Source organism: Lactuca saligna, chromosome 7 (genome assembly GCF_052625555.1).
Source record: "Lactuca saligna cultivar CGN05327 chromosome 7, ASM5262555v1, whole genome shotgun sequence".
NCBI classification, from domain to species: domain Eukaryota; kingdom Viridiplantae; phylum Streptophyta; class Magnoliopsida; order Asterales; family Asteraceae; genus Lactuca; species Lactuca saligna.
Window position 1 is genome coordinate 45,128,372 of NC_136423.1, and position 18,322 is coordinate 45,146,693.

An 18,322-nucleotide genomic window follows, 5' to 3' on the forward strand; every position below is an offset into this window, starting at 1 on the left:
GATCGAGCACCAACCTTTGAGTGATCATATCCCAGTTGATCGAATAGACGTCGACAACGTTCAATAGAAGGCAGTTCAGAGAATGGTTCAAAGATAGGTAACCTGAGTGCAGCACTGAGGAGTTCAGCGGTAATAAAGACGGAGTGTCTTCCACGGCCAATAGTCCCGGTGATGACATTGTTTTCATCATTGACTGTTGCGGTGTAGTAGAACTCACATACTTGTTCAGGGAAAAACTCTGATGGAATGTCACTGATGGCGTATCGTAGGCGGCAGGAGGCTAAGAAATTAACAAAATCATCGAGTCCAAGACCTCGATGAATATCTGGAATATCAGGGTTGAAAATAACGTTGGTGGCTTTGATGTATATTGGAAGAGGAGGAGAGTTTGGGGCAGGGATTACCCTTCGTGAAGTAGAGGAGAAAGTGAACAGAGATGCCGCCATTAGAGAGTGTTTAGGGTTCTAGGGTTTTGAATATAAGTGAAGGAAGTTTAAATCGTGGAAGGAAAGTTTGAAATAAGGGTGGAAAGAGGTTTAAATATGGAATTAAACGGGCCGTTAAAAAGGTAATGATTATCTTCTTCAAAAACAACGGCGTATCGTAACAACCTGTCAGATTAGAAAAATAGCCGTTGGGTAAAAGAGCCGTTGAGTGAAGATGAAACGACAATCAGTGTTTGCGGAAGCGCTGAGATCAGTGTCACAAAAGTTACATGCTGAGGGAGATTCTCCGTTAATTCAAGGTACAACTTGCTTCATTTGGGCTAGCAAGGGGATTGATGCGTGTTATAGATACTAGTTGTATTATCTAACCATCGGCATAGAGTGTTGTGTCTTTATCAGTGAGTGGTTTATCTTACTAAATCATTAGACACTGAATAAGAAGAAGGTAAAGAAAGGATTGTTGCGTGTGATAAACCTTGATGTTTTGGTCTAACCATCAGCAAAGATTGTTAGATTCTCATCAGCGTATGTTTTGTCACACTGAATCATGGAATCAGTGTAAGATTGGTAAGAAGAGATAGTTGCGTGTGATAAATCTTGGTGTTTTGATCTAACCATCGGCAAAGATTGTTAGGTTCTCATCAGCGTGTGTTTTGTCACACTGAATCACGAAATCAGTGTAAGATTGGTAAGAAGAGATAGTTGCGTGTGATAGATCTTGGTGTTTTGATCTAACCATCGGCAAAGAGTTTCAAGTTGTTATCAGTGTATGGTTTAATACAGTGAATCATTCAACTTTAGTTTAGAAGAGTTGAAGAAGAGAGAAAGATAGGAGATCAAACCAAGTGCTCAGTATGCAAATATCACCAGCATATCATCATCAACACAATGTACATCAGCTTATAAGACAATACCAAACATTAGTAAAATTAATCAGCAAAATTAATTACAAAGTAATCATTCCAAGTTCTCCAATAATGTAAGCAGTTGTTTGAGAATCCAGTGCCGTGGTGAAGATATCAGCAAGTTGCTCTGAAGTCTTGACATGTTCAAGAACAACTTTTCCCTTCTCAACATTATCTCTGATGAAGTGATGTTTGATTTCGATATGCTTCGTCTTTGAGTGCTGAACAGGGTTTTGTGTGATTTGAATGGCACTGGTGTTTTTGAGAACTTGATCCCATAGTCTAGAAGCTGATTTTGAATCCATAAGAGCTGAGCACAACATCTCCCAGCTGCAACATACTCAGCTTCTGCAGTAGATGGCTATTGATGTTTGCTTCTTGCTAGACCAGCTGATGAGACGATTTCCAAAAAAAAGGACATCCACCAGACGTACTCTTTTTGTCTAAGTTGCATCCTGCATAGTCTGAATCAGTGTATCCAAAAAGTTCAAATGCTGAGTCGCGAGGATACCATAGTGCTAAGTTTTGAGTCCCTTTCAAGTATCGAAAGATACGTTTGACGACCATGAGATGAGATTCCTTGGGATTAGCTTGGAATCGAGCACAAAGAATGGTTCCAAACATGATATCAGGATGACTTGCCGTGAGATATAAAAGAGATCCAATCATTCCTCGATACAGAGAGTGATTGACATCAGTTCCAGTTGGATCAGCGTGCATCTTATCAGTCTTGGACACTGGAGTAGAGGCTGGTTTGCAGTCACTGAGAGAATACTTAACAAGCAAGTCAGAAATATATTTACTTTGGCAAATAGAAATACCTGATTTTTGTTGCTGAACTTCAAGACCTAAGAAAAAGGTCATCTTCCCCATCATGCTCATTTCTAACCTTTAAGACATGATCTCTGCAAATTCCTTGCTCAGTTTCTCATTTGGAGAGCCAAAAATGATGTCATCGACATAGATTTGAACAAGAACCATGTCTGAGCCTTTGTTTTTGATGAAGAGAGTATTGTCGATTGCTCCTCGTCTGTATCCATTTTCAAGAAGATACGATGTCAGCGTCTCATACCAAGCCCTGGGTGCTTGCTTCAGTCCATAAACAGCTTTGTCTAATCGGTACACATAATCAGGGTGATCTTTGTCAACAAAGCCTGGGGGCTAATTGAGGAATACTTCTTCTTCTAACACACCATGAAGAAATGTTGTTTTCACATCCATCTGATAAACAATGAAATTCATGTAGGATGCGTATGCGAGAAACAATCTGATTGCTTCAATGCGAGCAACTGGAGCAAAGGCTTCCCCGTAGTCGATGGATTCAATTTGAGTAAACCCTTGAGCGACAAGCCTTGCCTTGTTGCGAGTAATGATTCCATCTTTATCAACCTTGTTGCGATAGACCCATCGAGTTCCGGTGATGGTCTTTCCTGATGGTCTTGGAACAAGAGTCCAAACCTTGTGTCTTTCAAACTCATTCAGTTCTTCTTGCATGGATTTAATCCAGTCAGCATCTTGAAGAGCTGAGTGTATCTTGTCAGGTAAGATCATTGAAACGAAATTAACATACATGCAAAAGTTATTAGACACACGAGATCTGGTTTGGACACCATCATGGATATTTCCAATAATTTGATCAACAAGGTGATATCGATGTTCAGAAACTGATGCTGATTCCAGAGAATTTGACACTGACGAGTTATCAGTTGCAGGAGAATCTTCAGCTTCAAGGGTTTCATCAGCACCTGACGAATTATTTGATGATCTAGCTGCAATATCTTGATTCAAGGAACTTGGGACTGGAACGATAGAATCAGAAATATCAGCTTCATCTCCAGCAAGAGGAACTTCGTCAAATGGGCAAGAGAGAAGCTCTTGAAAAATAGAGGAAGAATGAGTGACTTTTTCATCAATGTATGATTCCTCATCAAACTTCACATGAATGGATTCTTCAATGCATTGCATGTTCACATGAAAAACACGAAAAGCTTTTGAAATAGATGAGTACCCAACAAAAATACCTTTGTCAGCCTTAGGTTCAAATTTAGATCTTGGGTCACGCTGATTTAGAATATAACAAATACATCCAAACACGTGAAAGAAGGATACGTCTGGCTTTCGACTTTTCAGCATTTCATATGGTGTCTTCTTGTGAATCCGGTGAATTATAGATCGATTCTGAGTAAAGCACGTTGTATTAACAGCTTCAGCCCAAAACAACATAGGAAGATCAACATGAATCATTAAGGTCCTTCCTGCCTCAATCAGTGTTCTATTTCTTCGTTCAGAAACTCCATTTTGTTGAGGAGTACGAGGAGTTGAGAAGTTTTGCCCAATACCTTTATGATCACAAAATTCTTCAAGAGTTGAATTCCGAAACTCAGTACCATGGTCACTTCTTAGTTGCTTAACTTTGAGACCTGTCAGTGTCTCATTTTTACGAATCAGTGAGATAATTTCTTGTGCAGCATGACTTTTCTTCTTCAGGAAAATCACCCATGTAAATCGAGTGAACTCATCCACAACCACTAGATTATACTTATTTCCACCTAGAGAACGGACAGGAATAGGTCCAAACAAGTCCATGTGGAGTAAATGAAGAGGGACAGATATACTGGAACATGACTTGGGTTTGAAAGATGACTTGATTTGTTTTCCTTGTCACTTGAGAACATATCAAGAACATATATATCATCTTTTCTATTTGCTGAAAGTACGATGTTCTTGTCAGTGTTGACAACTCTACCTTCCTTCCTTGTAAAGTGAACTTCATAGTCAGCATCACACAATTGGCTGATAGAGATGATGTTGTGTTTGAGACCCTTTACATATGAAACGTTTTGAAAAACCACGTTATTGCATTTGATATTTCCATATCCTTTAGTGAACCCCTTTCCATTGTCTCCATAAGTGACTGCAGGACCAGTTTTCTTGACATAGTCTTCCAGGAGAGACTTGGATCCCGTCATATGTCTTGAGCAACCACTATCTAAGTACCAAAGATGCTCCTGACCCTGCAGTGTTGAGAAACTAGTTAGAACACACTGACCCATTCGAGGATGGGTCATTTACAAAGTTATTTGATAATAGATTATAACACTCCTTAGGAAGACAGTTTAAAGAATTTGACTTAAGAGTCCATTTTTCATTTCTAACTTTAATATTATCATCTCTTAAAGATAATTTATCAAATGAACATTCACTGATCTTATGAGAGGTATCACCACATCTGTAACAAACTCTAGTACCAAAGTTCTTCTTGGTGAGCAATTTTTGGACATAACACATTTCGACTTGTAAGACTCACCAAGAGAGCTTTGTGTCCTTTTGTTTATCATTGAATCACAACTGAATTCAGTGTCAGACAAATTATGATCAGTGATAGATGATGAGCTATCATCAGTGTCTGATTTGGACTTATTCACAAATGCATTGCAATCAGGAAAATGCTTAAGTTGTTCATGAACAGCATGAAACACTCCATTTGAGATAGGGAAGGCAATAATATTCTCAGTGAGAGGAGTTGGTCTTACAAGATGTGCAGGGTAAGAGGTTGGATCAGTTCCGGTAATTTCAACATTACACTCAGTAACACCATTAGAGTTAGTAACACAGTATTCATCAATTAGACTCTGATTAATAAAAGAGTTACTGATAAACTTATTTTTGAAATTGTTTTTCATCTCATTCATGGAATAAAATTAAAATTCTTTTTCTTGTAACTTAAAGACTTTTTCAGCTTCTGCAAAATTACCCCCAAGAATTTTCTCACATGAATGTGGAATTTGAGCAGAAATAATATAATTAGCATTTTTGTGAGATTTTGCCCAAGTATGAAGCACGTTTGTTCTTTGATCAAAAGATCTTTAACATTATCAATTTCAGCAGACAAAGATGAGTTTGACAAACTAGTGATTCTAAGATTTTCCTGAGTGGAATTAATAATGTTATTTTTCATGGATATTTCAATTTTAAGAAGATCAAGTTGATTTTGCAAATCCCTTATTGTTTGATTCTTCTTAGAATTAATAACACCCAAATACTCAAACATTTTGATTTTTTCATTCATGGAATAGGAAACAAAGTATTTAACCTGATACATTGAAGGAGAGTCAGTGTTGTGCTTCCTGGAATTTTCAACTGCATCAGACATATCAGCATCAAATGTACTTGTGCCTTCTTCAGAAACATTCATGTCTTCTATCTTTACCATTAGACACTTGACTTCATCATCTGATGACTCCTTATCAGTCTTCCATTTTTCTTCTTCAGCAACAAGAACTTTATGTTCCAAGTTCTCTGCTTTCAGTTTCTCAATCAGCTTGTTGTACTTCTGCTTCCAGTATTCATCCGAGCCTTGGGTTTTTTGTTTACATTCCTTTGCAAAATGACCAATACTCCCACAGTTAAAGCACTGAGCTTTCCCTTTCTTATCAGTACCATGATTTTTATCAGCTTCTGATCTTTTTGAAAACTTTCCACCCATCTTCTTCTGAAACTTTGAGAAGTTTCGGCCCGATTTCTCAAAAGTCTTTACAATCAAAGCTACACTAGCCACAACTTTTTCAAGATCATCAGTGTCAGTTTTAGAGGAATCAGTGTCTGAATGGCTTTCAGTGTCTGAATCTGACACTAGCTTTTTGTTTGAGAACAAAGCTACAGATGATTCACGCTGAGAATCCTTCATCAGCTCCTTTCTTTGAAGCTTGGATTCCTCATAGTATCGAAGATTTCCATAGAGACTTTGTAAGTCCATAGTGTTGATCTTCTCACTATATTTCAGTACATCAACATGGTTCTCCCAACCTGCACCCAGAGAATCCAAAAACTTCTGCACTAGAACAGTTCTATGCTTCAACTGATCTAATCTTCGTAGATCATTAACAAGAGTATTGAATCTGTTAAAGGTTTGAGTCAAAGTTTCACCTTTCTTTGCAAAAAAAAATGTTCATACCTTCTGTTAAGATCATTTATTTGAGTAGCCTTGACTTCTTCAGTGCCTTCAAAAGATACAGTCAGAGTATCCATCATCTCTTTTGCGGAGATGCATGTTTGAACCAGCCCAAAGATATTGTATGGCAGAGCGTAGCTGATTGCAGCACGAGCACGAACATCTAGACCATTTTTTCTTTTGTCATCTGCCGTCCAGTTTTCCCTAGGCGTTTTCTTCATAGCACCATCAGGAACGTTTTTTTTAGAGGATGATACATCGGGACGTATGGACCCTTTTCGACGATGTCCAACATGTCTTCATCTACTGACTCTAAAGCATATAGAGCCTTTATTTTCCACATGGCAGAATTTGTTTCATCAAAAGGAGGAATTTTAGCGGAATGATGATTTGATGAGTTCGACGAAGAAGAAGATGAAGCCATTTGTTTGATAAAAGAAACCTGCTCTGATACCAATTGAAAAGCCCTTAGATTAATCAATTTATCAAACAATGACAGTAAATAAGAATAACAAGAATTCACAAAGAAAAACTTTCACTAAGAAAGATAATCTCACAAAGAGATTATCGTGTGCACAAAGCAGCTATTAGGGTTTATGAAAGGCGTAACCTTTCACAAACCGATACAAAAGATTATATACTGCTATTCTAGACAAATCCCTATAAATCAGGGATATGCCAGCTAACTAATTTACGTTAACTATGGAAACAAGATAAATACAAAATCTGTTACAATGCACTGAATAAACTAAACACACTGAGCTGCTGAAATGTTGATGCTAATACTGAGATATACGCTAATGCTGAAAGATTTATTTCAAACATCATCATATTTCAAGGTTTGACCTTACATAAATGGATTTGGTACTTCCCCCATGATTGTTTGAATTTTAAACTCTTAGATGGGTGATGATTTTTAGTACTATTAGCTTTGTATTTGTATTGATTGTGGACTTTAGAATTCCCATATATAAAACATTTTAAAGATTATCATCATTGTATTTGCATCTTGCAACTTGTTATGTAAAAAATCTAGTTTTCACTCACCCTTTTGCTTAGGGTGAGGTACTCGTATCTTTGTTTTTATTTTGGACTATAGTTCGGGGACACTTTATAATAGGGCTGGCAATTCTCGACACGACCCGCAACACGACATGAAATAAATTGGTTTGGTTGAATTTTTCAACCCGCCAACTCGCTAATCCGTCAACCCGTTTATTAAACAGGTCATATATGGGTTTATAAAAAAAAACGGGTTGACCTGCCAACCCGTTTATATTTTTAATAAAAAAAATCATTTTATTTTTAAATGTACTTATGTATCAAGTATTAATATTTAATAAGTATTATATAATATATATATCATTGATTCATAGATCATTTGATTGTTTGACATTTTGACTCGTTGTAGATGGCTTAAGGTCGTAAGTCGGAACCTGTAAGGCTAAGATTAAGTCTGTAACATGTTTCTATGAATGTTTTAAATTTTAATTTGGATGTTTAAGACTTAAATGTTTAAAATTTGGATATGTTTGCATCAACCATTAAGAATTTATTCATGTTTAATTGTCAATTTTACTTATGGAATCTGACCCATGAACACAAATCGGACCCACGAACACGCCAACATGTGAACCCATATAAATAAATGGGTTGGTGGGTCATATATGGGTTTAAGCGCAAAACCCATCAACCTGTGACCTGTATATTTAAATGGGTCGTGTTTGGGTTGGTATATTTTGACCCGCCAACCCGCGACACACCAACCTCAAACACGACACGATTGTTAGGCCTACTTTATAAAGTGTTTTACATGTTAAGACCTTCGGGATAAAGAAATTATGTTCTCAATTGCTATCTCATACTTTCAAATTCTAATATGATATAATGCTTGAATTTTGGTCTGTTTTATCTTTAGTGGTTGTCTATTAACAAGAATTAGTTACACAACGAATGAATGTATGATGTCAAGGTCAAGTTAACAATCTGCTAGTGGTTGCTTGGTAAGTTTTTGATTTGTGCTATCTTGCAAACATAATATTCTTTCGTTCCCCGAGGCACTGGAATCAAGGTACCCTTTAATGCTTGTTGTAGAGTTGTTAATTAAAAACATGTTTGCTCACTTTCTCTCGTATAAGATGCACCAAAATATCAACAATCCTCAATCAAGAAATATGCATCCACCTTCTTGTACCATTTTTATACTATAGCCAAGAACACAAAAAGATAAAGGGGTATGTATGACCTTGTTTGTGTCGCATTACATGTCAAAATGAGTTTGAGTCAAGACCGTGTTGGATTGGGTTGGGTTGTTCATTTAATATTATTAAAGTTTTATTTTACTTCCATAAATAATTAATGTATTATATATGATTACAAATATTACATTATTACAACACTAATTTAATATTTCTAAGTAAATTGATACAAGTTAATTGCATTTGAATACATTTAAGGAGACTTTTAATCAAGTTTTGTGTAACTAGCCAAAAATACTAAGTAAAAAATTTTATTTTTAAATCAATCGTACCATCAATCATTTATTTCATAAACTAATAAAGATGTGACAATGTAGAAAATTGTTGTTAGGATACAAATCAAAAACATCGAATGTAAATCGTTGGTGGATGTGGTGTGATCATGTTGGACCCTTCCCCTTCGAACCAAAGGTACCTAAAACCATAAACGTAAACCGTAAGCACAAAGCTTAGTGAGTTCCCCCCAAAATATCACATACCATACATACATTGAACCCCGTTCAACATCCATCGGGCCTTGCATAATACAGATCTATCAGTAACATGTGGTGGGCCTCACCTAACACATTCATCAAGCCATGTTCGGTATACATACAAACACATGCAAGAGTCACACGGACAGCTAGCATCCTATAAACATAAACCAATGTTGACATTGGTGTCTTCGACTCGTAAATATTGTGAGGAGACTCACCTTAATCTGAAGATGACTGAATCTCACACACGTTGCTGCTATAAAAGCTCCTCACACTAAACATATCAAAATCAACCCTAATTGATAATTAGGGTAATCACCCATAATTAAGGTCCATTTCATATTCTCTCTCACTAAGGGTAAAATGCCATTATACCCTTCCAAGGCTAAACCCACCCAATCATGCCCCAAGGCCCATTATTATTATTATTATTATTATTTTTACTTTTGCGAGTACGCCATGCGTAATTCTTTACTATGCCACGTGTACTGTGTACCGAGTTTCCATAGAAGAGGAAATGGGGAAAATCCCAAAATATTTACTACGACCTGCGTACTAAATTTCCTACTTTTGGGATTTATTTCTACTTTTCAGCGATCATCCGAAGTACCTAAAACACATTTAATCCATAATTGTAAGCATAAAGCTTAGCGAGTCCTTCCCAAAATATACATATAACACAGCATAATAAACAACTGTGTGTTATCAGCAAACCTAGGGATTTTCAACAATCCCAATAAGCTAACAACACGCCCTGTGGATTAATAGCACGCTTTAGGGTTTATTCAGCAATCCCAATAGGCTAACATAATGTGATGCTTCTATACCAGTTTTGGGAATTGTTCTCATGTAGAAGGGTCATGTGATTGCTTACGCTTCGAGAAAGCTGAAGTCTCATGAGGCAAACTAACCTACAGATGATTTGGAGTTGGGGGCTGTGGTTTTTGACCTAAATATTTTGATGCAATATATGTATGGGGTTATATGTACTATTTACACTGACCACAAGAGTTTGAGGTGTCTAATGGATCAACCGAATCTAAATATGTGGCAACAGATATGGTTGGATGTGGTTAAGGACTATAATTGCGAGATCCTGTACAACCATGGGAAGGCCAATATAATGGTCGATGCCTTGAGCCGCAAGGCAATAATCACAACTATCGAAGATATATGTATGAGGATGGTTATTATTTCTCCTTTATTGGATTTAATCAAGAAGGCTCATATGGAGGGCTTGAAAAAGAAGAACTAAAAGGCGGAGCGAATGAAGGGTCAGATTTCTTTACTTGTCAGAGACAGTCAGTGATTGTTGACTTGGTGTGGTAGAGTTTGGGTTCCAACTACTAGTAGGGTGAGATAGACAGTTCTGGAAGAGGCTCACAAGTCAAAGTTTTTGATTCATCTAGGGGCCAGGAAGATGTGTCGAGATTTGAAGCTAAGTTATTGGTGGCCCTATATGAAGAGGGATATAGCGTGGTTTGTAGTGCGGTGTTTGACTTGCAGGAAAGTCAATGCCAAACAATAGAGACCCTGCGGCAAGATGCATCCATTACCCATTCCCATATGGAAGTGGGAAGAGATCGCCATGGATTTTATCACAAAGCTACCAAGGACAACACATGGCGTTGATTATATATGGGTTATTTTTGATAGATTGACCAAGAGCGCATACTTCATACATATTAATGAGAGTATATCTGCAGAGAAGTTGGCCGACATTTACATTCGGGAGGTGATGGTTCGACAAGGGTTCTAGTTTCAGTGGTTTCAGACCGGGATGTTCGTTTCACCTCCAGGTTTTAGAGGAAGTTCCATGAGGAGTTGGGTACTTAGTTGCACTTCAACACATCATACCACCCCCATACCGATGGACAAAGAGAACGTTCGATTCAGACACTCAAAGATATGCTCCGGGTGTGTGTGTTAGATTTTGTAGGGATTTAGGATACTTACCTTCCACTCGCCGAGTTCTCATATAATAACAGTTATCATGCTAGTATTGACCGACCGCCTTTTGAGATGTTGTATGGGAGAAGGCGTAAGACCCCGATATGTTGGGGCGAGGTCGGGCATCGGGTCATGGGGAGTACAGAAGTGATACTCAAAGACTACTGAGCTGATTCAGTAGGTGCACGACAAGTTGCGAGTCGTGCAAAGCCAGAAGAAAAGTTATGTAGACCAGTGACATTCAAACCTCGAATTTTAACTGAGGGACTTTGTGCTTCTGAAGGTGTCACCCGATTTCAAAAGTGGGGCAAGTTGGTCCCCCAATTTATCGGTCCCTTCAGGATCATCACCCGAATGGGCAAGGTTGCATACCAGCTGGATTTGCCTGATGAGCTTAGTTAAATCCATAACAACTTCCATGTTTCTTATCTTCGTAAGTATGTGGTTGATGAATCAGTGTTTGTCTCTCTGGATAATATTCAGGTTGATGACCGCTTGAATTATATCGAGAGACTAGTGACGATCTTGGATAGGAAGATGAAGACCTTATGCAACAAGGTGGTGTCTTTGGTCAAGGTCCAGCAGCAGCATCGGAAGGGTTCCAAATGGACTTGGGAGCCTAAGGCGGAGATGTGAGAGCAGTACCTTGATTTATTTGAGATAGCCGACTTCGAGCCGAAGTCTAATTCAAGTGGAGGAGAGTTTTACTATCTTGTTCTTCCAGGTATTTACCTTTTACCCTTTGGTATATGAATTGTTTTCAAAGTGGTCCATAATGTCATTTTTGTATTTATAGGAGCATCATGTGTATGTTGGGCGTACCTGGACTTTCTCGAGTACGTTGGGGGTACGTGGGCTGGACCGAACCTTGATATTTTGGGTTTGTGCACTATTTAAACACCCTTATAACCCCAAAACCCTTCTTTTTATCACCCTCCACCGCTCATATAGACTCCCCTTGAAAACCCTAACACATTTTATAACATATTTGAGTTTTTGAGTGAGTTATGTGTATTCTTGTTTGTTAAGGAAGATCATCAAATAAGTGGTTTTGCTCTCAAGTCCTTGGATCCAACATTTTCTCTTTCATTATGTACCTTTTGGAGGTATAAGGCTCCAACCATTATGCATGTTTCTCTAGATCGTTGCTAAGCTTAGATTTTCACTCTTTTGTCCCAAATCTTTGACCTTTGTGAGTATGTAATAGTACTCTAAAGCCTTTAAGTTGTCCTTTCAGACGTTTTAGGGTGATTTATGTCATAAAAAAAATGCAAGCTTGGGTATTGGTTTCTTTCATGCAAGAGTTATGGAGTTGTTAATGGTTTAATAAGTTAGGTTTTTAGTGTTGGGCTCCTTGTAGCCATGCAAAGGCATACAAGGTTGCAACTTTATGGCCTTAGATGTTTTATTCTACATAGATATGAAGTTTGGATGTAAGGTATTAAGGCATTAAGACCTTATTTTGAGGTTTTGAACCATGGTGCGTACGTTGGGTGTAAATCGACGTACGCTGCACGTACTGCACTTTGACCACGAATTCCCTTTCTACATCAGCCGCTTATACGCGGGGGCGTACAAGGATGTGCGTGGAGCATACTCGCTCGGAATCAATGTTTGGGCCATCCTTTTGGGCTTGGACCTTTAGGGTTAGGATTGATAGACTGGGCTGTGATTAGAAATAGCAAATGACCTTTTTGCCCTTATCTGGATAATAGAATAATTGGACCATTTTATTATGGGTCAAAACCCGGATTATTAATTAGGGTTATTTTTGGGATATAATTAGTGTGAGGAGCCGTGTTAGCAACAACTTGAGTGTATGATTCAGTTATCTTCATTTAGAGGTGAGTCTTTTTACCACACTAGTGGGTCGAATGCACTAATGTCGACCCTGATTTATACGTGTTGGATATATGTGATTATGTAAATATGTTTGATATGATTAAACAATATATATATATATATATATATATATATATATATATATATATATATATATATATATATATATATATATATATATATATATATATATATATATATATATATATATAGCCAATCTGGGCTCAGAGTCATTACAAACTCGGGGGTTGATACGGGCCCGACATAGCCACATGCTGTCATATGGGTTGATACGGACCCGACACAACTACGTGTTGTCATATGGGGTTGATATGGACCTGAGACAACCATGTGTTGTTATATATATATATATATATATATATATATGTGTGTGTGTGTGTGTGTGTGTGTGTGTTTATTGTATGTTGTATTTTGGGGGAGCTCACTAAACTTTGTGCTTACAGTTATGTTTATAGATTCAGGTACTTCCGGTACAACGATACAAAAGGAAAAGAGCCTGATATGATCGTAGTGCATCCACCCATGTTCCACATTTTCTGTCTAATTTGAATTTGTATTCTGATGATTACTCTTATTTGACATACTTTGTTTGGGATTGTTATGAATACTTGATGGTTTTTGATCAAATCTAAAATAAAAATTTTATCCATGTTTTTGGAATGTTACATTCCACCACACATATCTTCATCCTCTCCAAAAGAGACTCGAGTTTTCCTTGATGCCACATGAGACTGGTGAAGTTTTACTATATGTATAAATTATTATTTTGATTTTTAATTCAATGTTTAATTTCAAGATAAGGGAATGAGAAAAGTTTAAAATATGTGAGCATGTAAGAAAACAATCTAGACATACTCGAAGAAGGTGTGAGAATTAGGTGAAATGGTGAAGGTGACTTAAATTAAAAAAAATACATAAATACATAAAAAATAATACGATTATGCATTTAACATACATAAACATTTATATAAAAAACTTTAAAAATACATAAATACGTCAAAATACATATAAATATGTAATACATAAAAATATATAAAATACATATAAATATATAAAAAAATATGATTATACATTTAAAATACATAAACATTTATATAAAAAACTTTAAAAAATACATAAATACGTCAAAATACATATAAATATGTAATACATAAAAAATACGCTTATATATTTAAAATACATAAAAATCTTTATAAAAAACTTAAAAAATACTTAAATATGTAAAAATACATATAAATACGTAATACATAAAAAAATAACATATCAATATATATATATATATATATATATATATATATATATATGTGTGTGTGTGTGTGTGTGTGTGTGTGTATAAAAATACGTTTATATATTTAAAATACATAAAAAAACATAACCATATACATATAAAAACTTAAAAAATACATAAATACATAAAAAATATATGTTTATACGTTATATATAGAAATTTTGATGAAATTTATAGAAAAGTTCAATTATTTTGAAAAAAATAATGATTTGATATCATGACGTGAGCTGATAAAAAAATGTTAAAGTGAACAAATTAGCCAATTTCTTGGACTTTTCTATTTAAAAAGTTAAAGAATACTGATATTTCTGTTTTAATTTTTTGTTATGATTTTATTAAAACATTTTATAAAATATTAAGTCTTTTTTATAGATTTGTATACTTAAATATATACTAAAAAATATAAAATATTAATAGACTTAAGTTCAATTGGGCCTAAATTCGTTTATATGTTAATATCAATTGGGCCTGAATTCGTTTATATGTTAATATCAATTGGGCCCAAGTTCGTTTATACGTTGATATGACGCATCACGGATACTCTCGTTCAGTATTTTAACCGTTTAAGCAAGTATTCAGCAAAAAGAAGCGGGAAATTAAAATTGAAGTCCGGTTTCTCTTTGATGAAGGAAGACGATAGGCATGAAACAGAATTAACGAATCAATGGTTGAAGGTGATTCATTGATTAAATTGCAGCAACAAGCCAATATTCTTTTCTCCTGTTGTCGTCTTCCCGAATCCAGATTCTCTAGCAACACTCTTTTCTCATGTTCTTGTTTCCCCGAATCCGAATTCGTATCACCACATTCTTGAATCCAGTAGGCAACAAGTCGCTAAGCAGCAACCAAGACCGATTCTGATTTTACTCTCCGACTCTCCAAGGTTCTTGTCTTCTACTTCTACGCATTTTCTCTACCTGATTTACTTGCTCTAAGATTCAAGTGATTTTAATTTTGAAATCTCTAGTTTTAGGGCTTATGTTTACTAAATTGCACCCGGTTCCTGAAATCTCTAGGCTAGGCCATGATGTTCATGCTACAAAATCTGATTTACTTGTTACAGATTTCAGCCTATGAATTTGATCTTTTCCCCTTAATCTGATTATTTTGTCTTAGTTTGGTCTGACCTAATCAACCAGATTTGAGTTTTTTCCGAAATTGAATCACTGTGATCTAATCTGCTTAATTTGGTTAATCAATACTGGTGTTTATTTACACTTTACAGTTGGTAAATGTGCCATCTACTTTGCAAAATAAGCTGTTATGATCTATTATTCTATAGCAAGTAGTTCTGTAGTTGTTTCCGCCACTAAGGATTCTCATGTTGAAAACTGTCGTTTCCATAGGGTAACTTGCTGGTAACAACCGTTGAGATGGAAGTTTATTGAGTTTTTCTTATCTGTTAGGGGTGGTTAGAAGTGAGCACTCACTAATTGGTTTATTCATGTGTTACACTTTCCTTATCACTATTGTTTAGGGGAATGTAAACCTATTATGATCTAGACTATTTTCCAAATCAGTTGGCTATATTTCCCAACTACAAACAGAATTTTAGGAAGTAATTAGGGCAAATGTTTTGTATTAATCAATCTTACTCTGGCTACTCCACTTACCTTTATACCACCTCTCAGCTCTACCATCATCATTTTACCATGTGGGAGATCTTCATTCTCTTAATTACCATTTTGGTTAAGACCATTCCTGTCTTCTAGAAGTGCTCTTAAAAGGGTAGCGCATGTTTGTATGTGTATATGTGAGTATGTGTATGTTTCTCCCCTGTTTACAACTCTTGTATGTTATGTGGTATTTGTTTTCCTTTTTCAACAGTAGGAATGACCAAGACAAGAAATATGACTGGGAACCGGAATCATGATGACAATTATGCATCATCATCATCATCATCTAGCAAGAAGAGTTTTGACAAGGGTGATGTGGCATCTTGGTCAGATCTAAACCATGATGTGCTTTTTCTAGTTATGATGCAACTGGGATTTGTTGATTTTTTTGCATTCAGTGGAGTCTGCAAGTCATGGAGGTCATTCGCACTCTCTCAGAGGAATGCATACATGGCATCCATACCTCCCATGTCGATCTGGTCTGGTGTTGATAATCAAGACTCATATTGGTATCTGAAGGACTTTAAAGAAAAAACATGTAAAACCATTATTCCAGATTCAACTGGAAGGATCTGTTTTGGATTGACTTGTGGTTACCTGATCTTGTTCAGTAAGGAAACTCGCGACTTCTTGCTTGTGAATCCTATCACAAGACATGAACTTCGTTTCCCTTTTTACCCCTTATATGTTCGTACTTATGAAAGAATCAGGGGTATCCTTGTCTTTTCAGTATCAGGGTGGGTGTTTGTTGTGCTGAATAAGAAAGTATCATTTTGTATAGAAGGTAAGCGAGGATGGAATCATGTCTCCTCCACTGTCCCCGTTCTTGATATACATGCTTTCAAGGGGAAGATATATACCCTTCACACTGATTTCTGTGTATCTGAACTCAGACTCAATCTGAATGGGAGGCGTAAATGGATGTTATTTGAATCCAAAAATTTTAGGAAGCCAGACTTATCACATCCAGAGCTTGTAAGTTCTGGTGAAAAGCTTTATCTGACATGTGAGTATTCAGAACAGGACAAGGTTTTGGAACTAGATGTTGGTGAAATGAAATGGGTGTCTCCTGAAAAGACAATTGGAGAATATGCTTTCTTTCTTAGTAGTGGCTGGAAGAAGTCTTCTGCTGCTATTAGACCAGAGTCATGGGCTGCTTCCCATTCGACACAATACAAGACCTTTGATTACTTCCTTCATGCTAATAATGAAACTCGACAACATCATGACTTGTTCTATTATTATGAATCGATGTGGTACTTCCCCCATGAGTGTGTCAATGTTAATATCTTAGATGAGTGATGACTTGTTACTACTTCTAAGTAGGCCTGGGTTTAGTTGTTAAGGGCAGTATGATCGTTTTCTTGTAAAGTCTGTTTGGTCAGTGTAAATAGGAGCATAGTGTTGGTAGTTGTATCTTGGATCAGAATTTGTGGAGTGAGATCACTTGGCCTCTGAAAACAAGCTTGTTTTTGGGTTGTTAAATAAAGCATGTTTGCTAACTTTCTTTGGTATAAGGTGCACCAAAACATGAACAACTTCTCAATCAAGAATTATGCATCCGCCTTCGATTAAAGGGTAATGACATTTACACTTTTGGTTGATTTAGTGTTTGGATTTATAATACAAAGCTTGTCGACCAAGCTGATCACAATACTCCTTCCACGTTCACTACAACTTGGCAGCCACATAGGCATAGACTTGCATATTCATGTCACCACTTATAGGTTACAATAGGTTAGGTTACCATAATGTCAGGTCAAATTAGACTTTTATACCCCTTACAATACCAAAAAAAAAAAAAAAAAAAAAACTGAGGGACAATATCAAAACAAACACAGAACTTCCATATAAAATTATCCGATAAAAAAAAATAGTTTGGCCACTTCCTCTTCGAATATAAACATAATTAATCTCTTAAAATCATCGCATGCAACCCCATCCACTCCCTCCATCCATGGAAAAAAGTGATGAATCAAGTGGATCCTTTGCCCCTTACCTGCAGGCCCTTCGCTTCAATTAGTTCAGTTTGAGTCTTTCTCATGAGTAGTTGCATTGATACTTTACCTTCTTTTGGCTCGAATTTTGATTGAGAATCATGTTGATGGACTTGTAGAGTGGGCTATGGGCTGTTGATGTTCAAATTGTGGGTTGAAAATAAAACAAAAAGGTGGGTGCCATTGATCTATTTTAAAAACTTCTTTTACAACCCTTTTTTATGTTTTCATATAATATTTTGTTTTTTTATAACTTTTTAAAAGAAGAAATTTCTAAAAGCTCTAAAAAATATTTAAAAAAAAGTTTATAAAACGTTATAAATAAGTTACAAAATGTATAAAAACATTGTAAAAAAAAAAAAAAAGCTTAAAAACATTGTATAAAAACCTTAATAGTTTGGAGCATATTCCTAACAAAATTTAAAGTTTGAATCAAATTTAAACAAAATTTAAAATTTAAACTTAAGTTATAACAAAATTTATATATATATATTTTTTCTATAATACATTAATACATACATACATACATACATATATATATATATATATATATAATTGTAATTAAACCTCAC

The 18,322-nt window shown here is 35.9% G+C and overlaps 1 protein-coding gene across 1 annotated transcript; it reads left to right on the forward strand.

Moving 5' to 3' along the window:
• The first annotated feature begins 14,733 nt into the window (after positions 1 to 14,733).
• Positions 14,734 to 17,227, forward strand: LOC145006008 (F-box protein At3g56470-like). The gene is made up of 2 exons (XM_078965104.1): positions 14,734 to 15,020; positions 15,965 to 17,227. The coding sequence occupies exon 2, from the start codon at positions 15,970 to 15,972 to the stop codon at positions 17,053 to 17,055; it is 1,086 nt and encodes a 361-aa protein (XP_078821230.1). The 5' UTR covers positions 14,734 to 15,020; positions 15,965 to 15,969; the 3' UTR covers positions 17,056 to 17,227.
• Positions 17,228 to 18,322: the final 1,095 nt, after the last annotated feature.

What these genes read in the sequence shown, in the direction of transcription:
- LOC145006008 (XM_078965104.1), top strand. Translation starts at nt 15,970, where the DNA reads ATGACCAAGACAAGAAATATGACTGGGAACCGGAATCATGATGACAAT.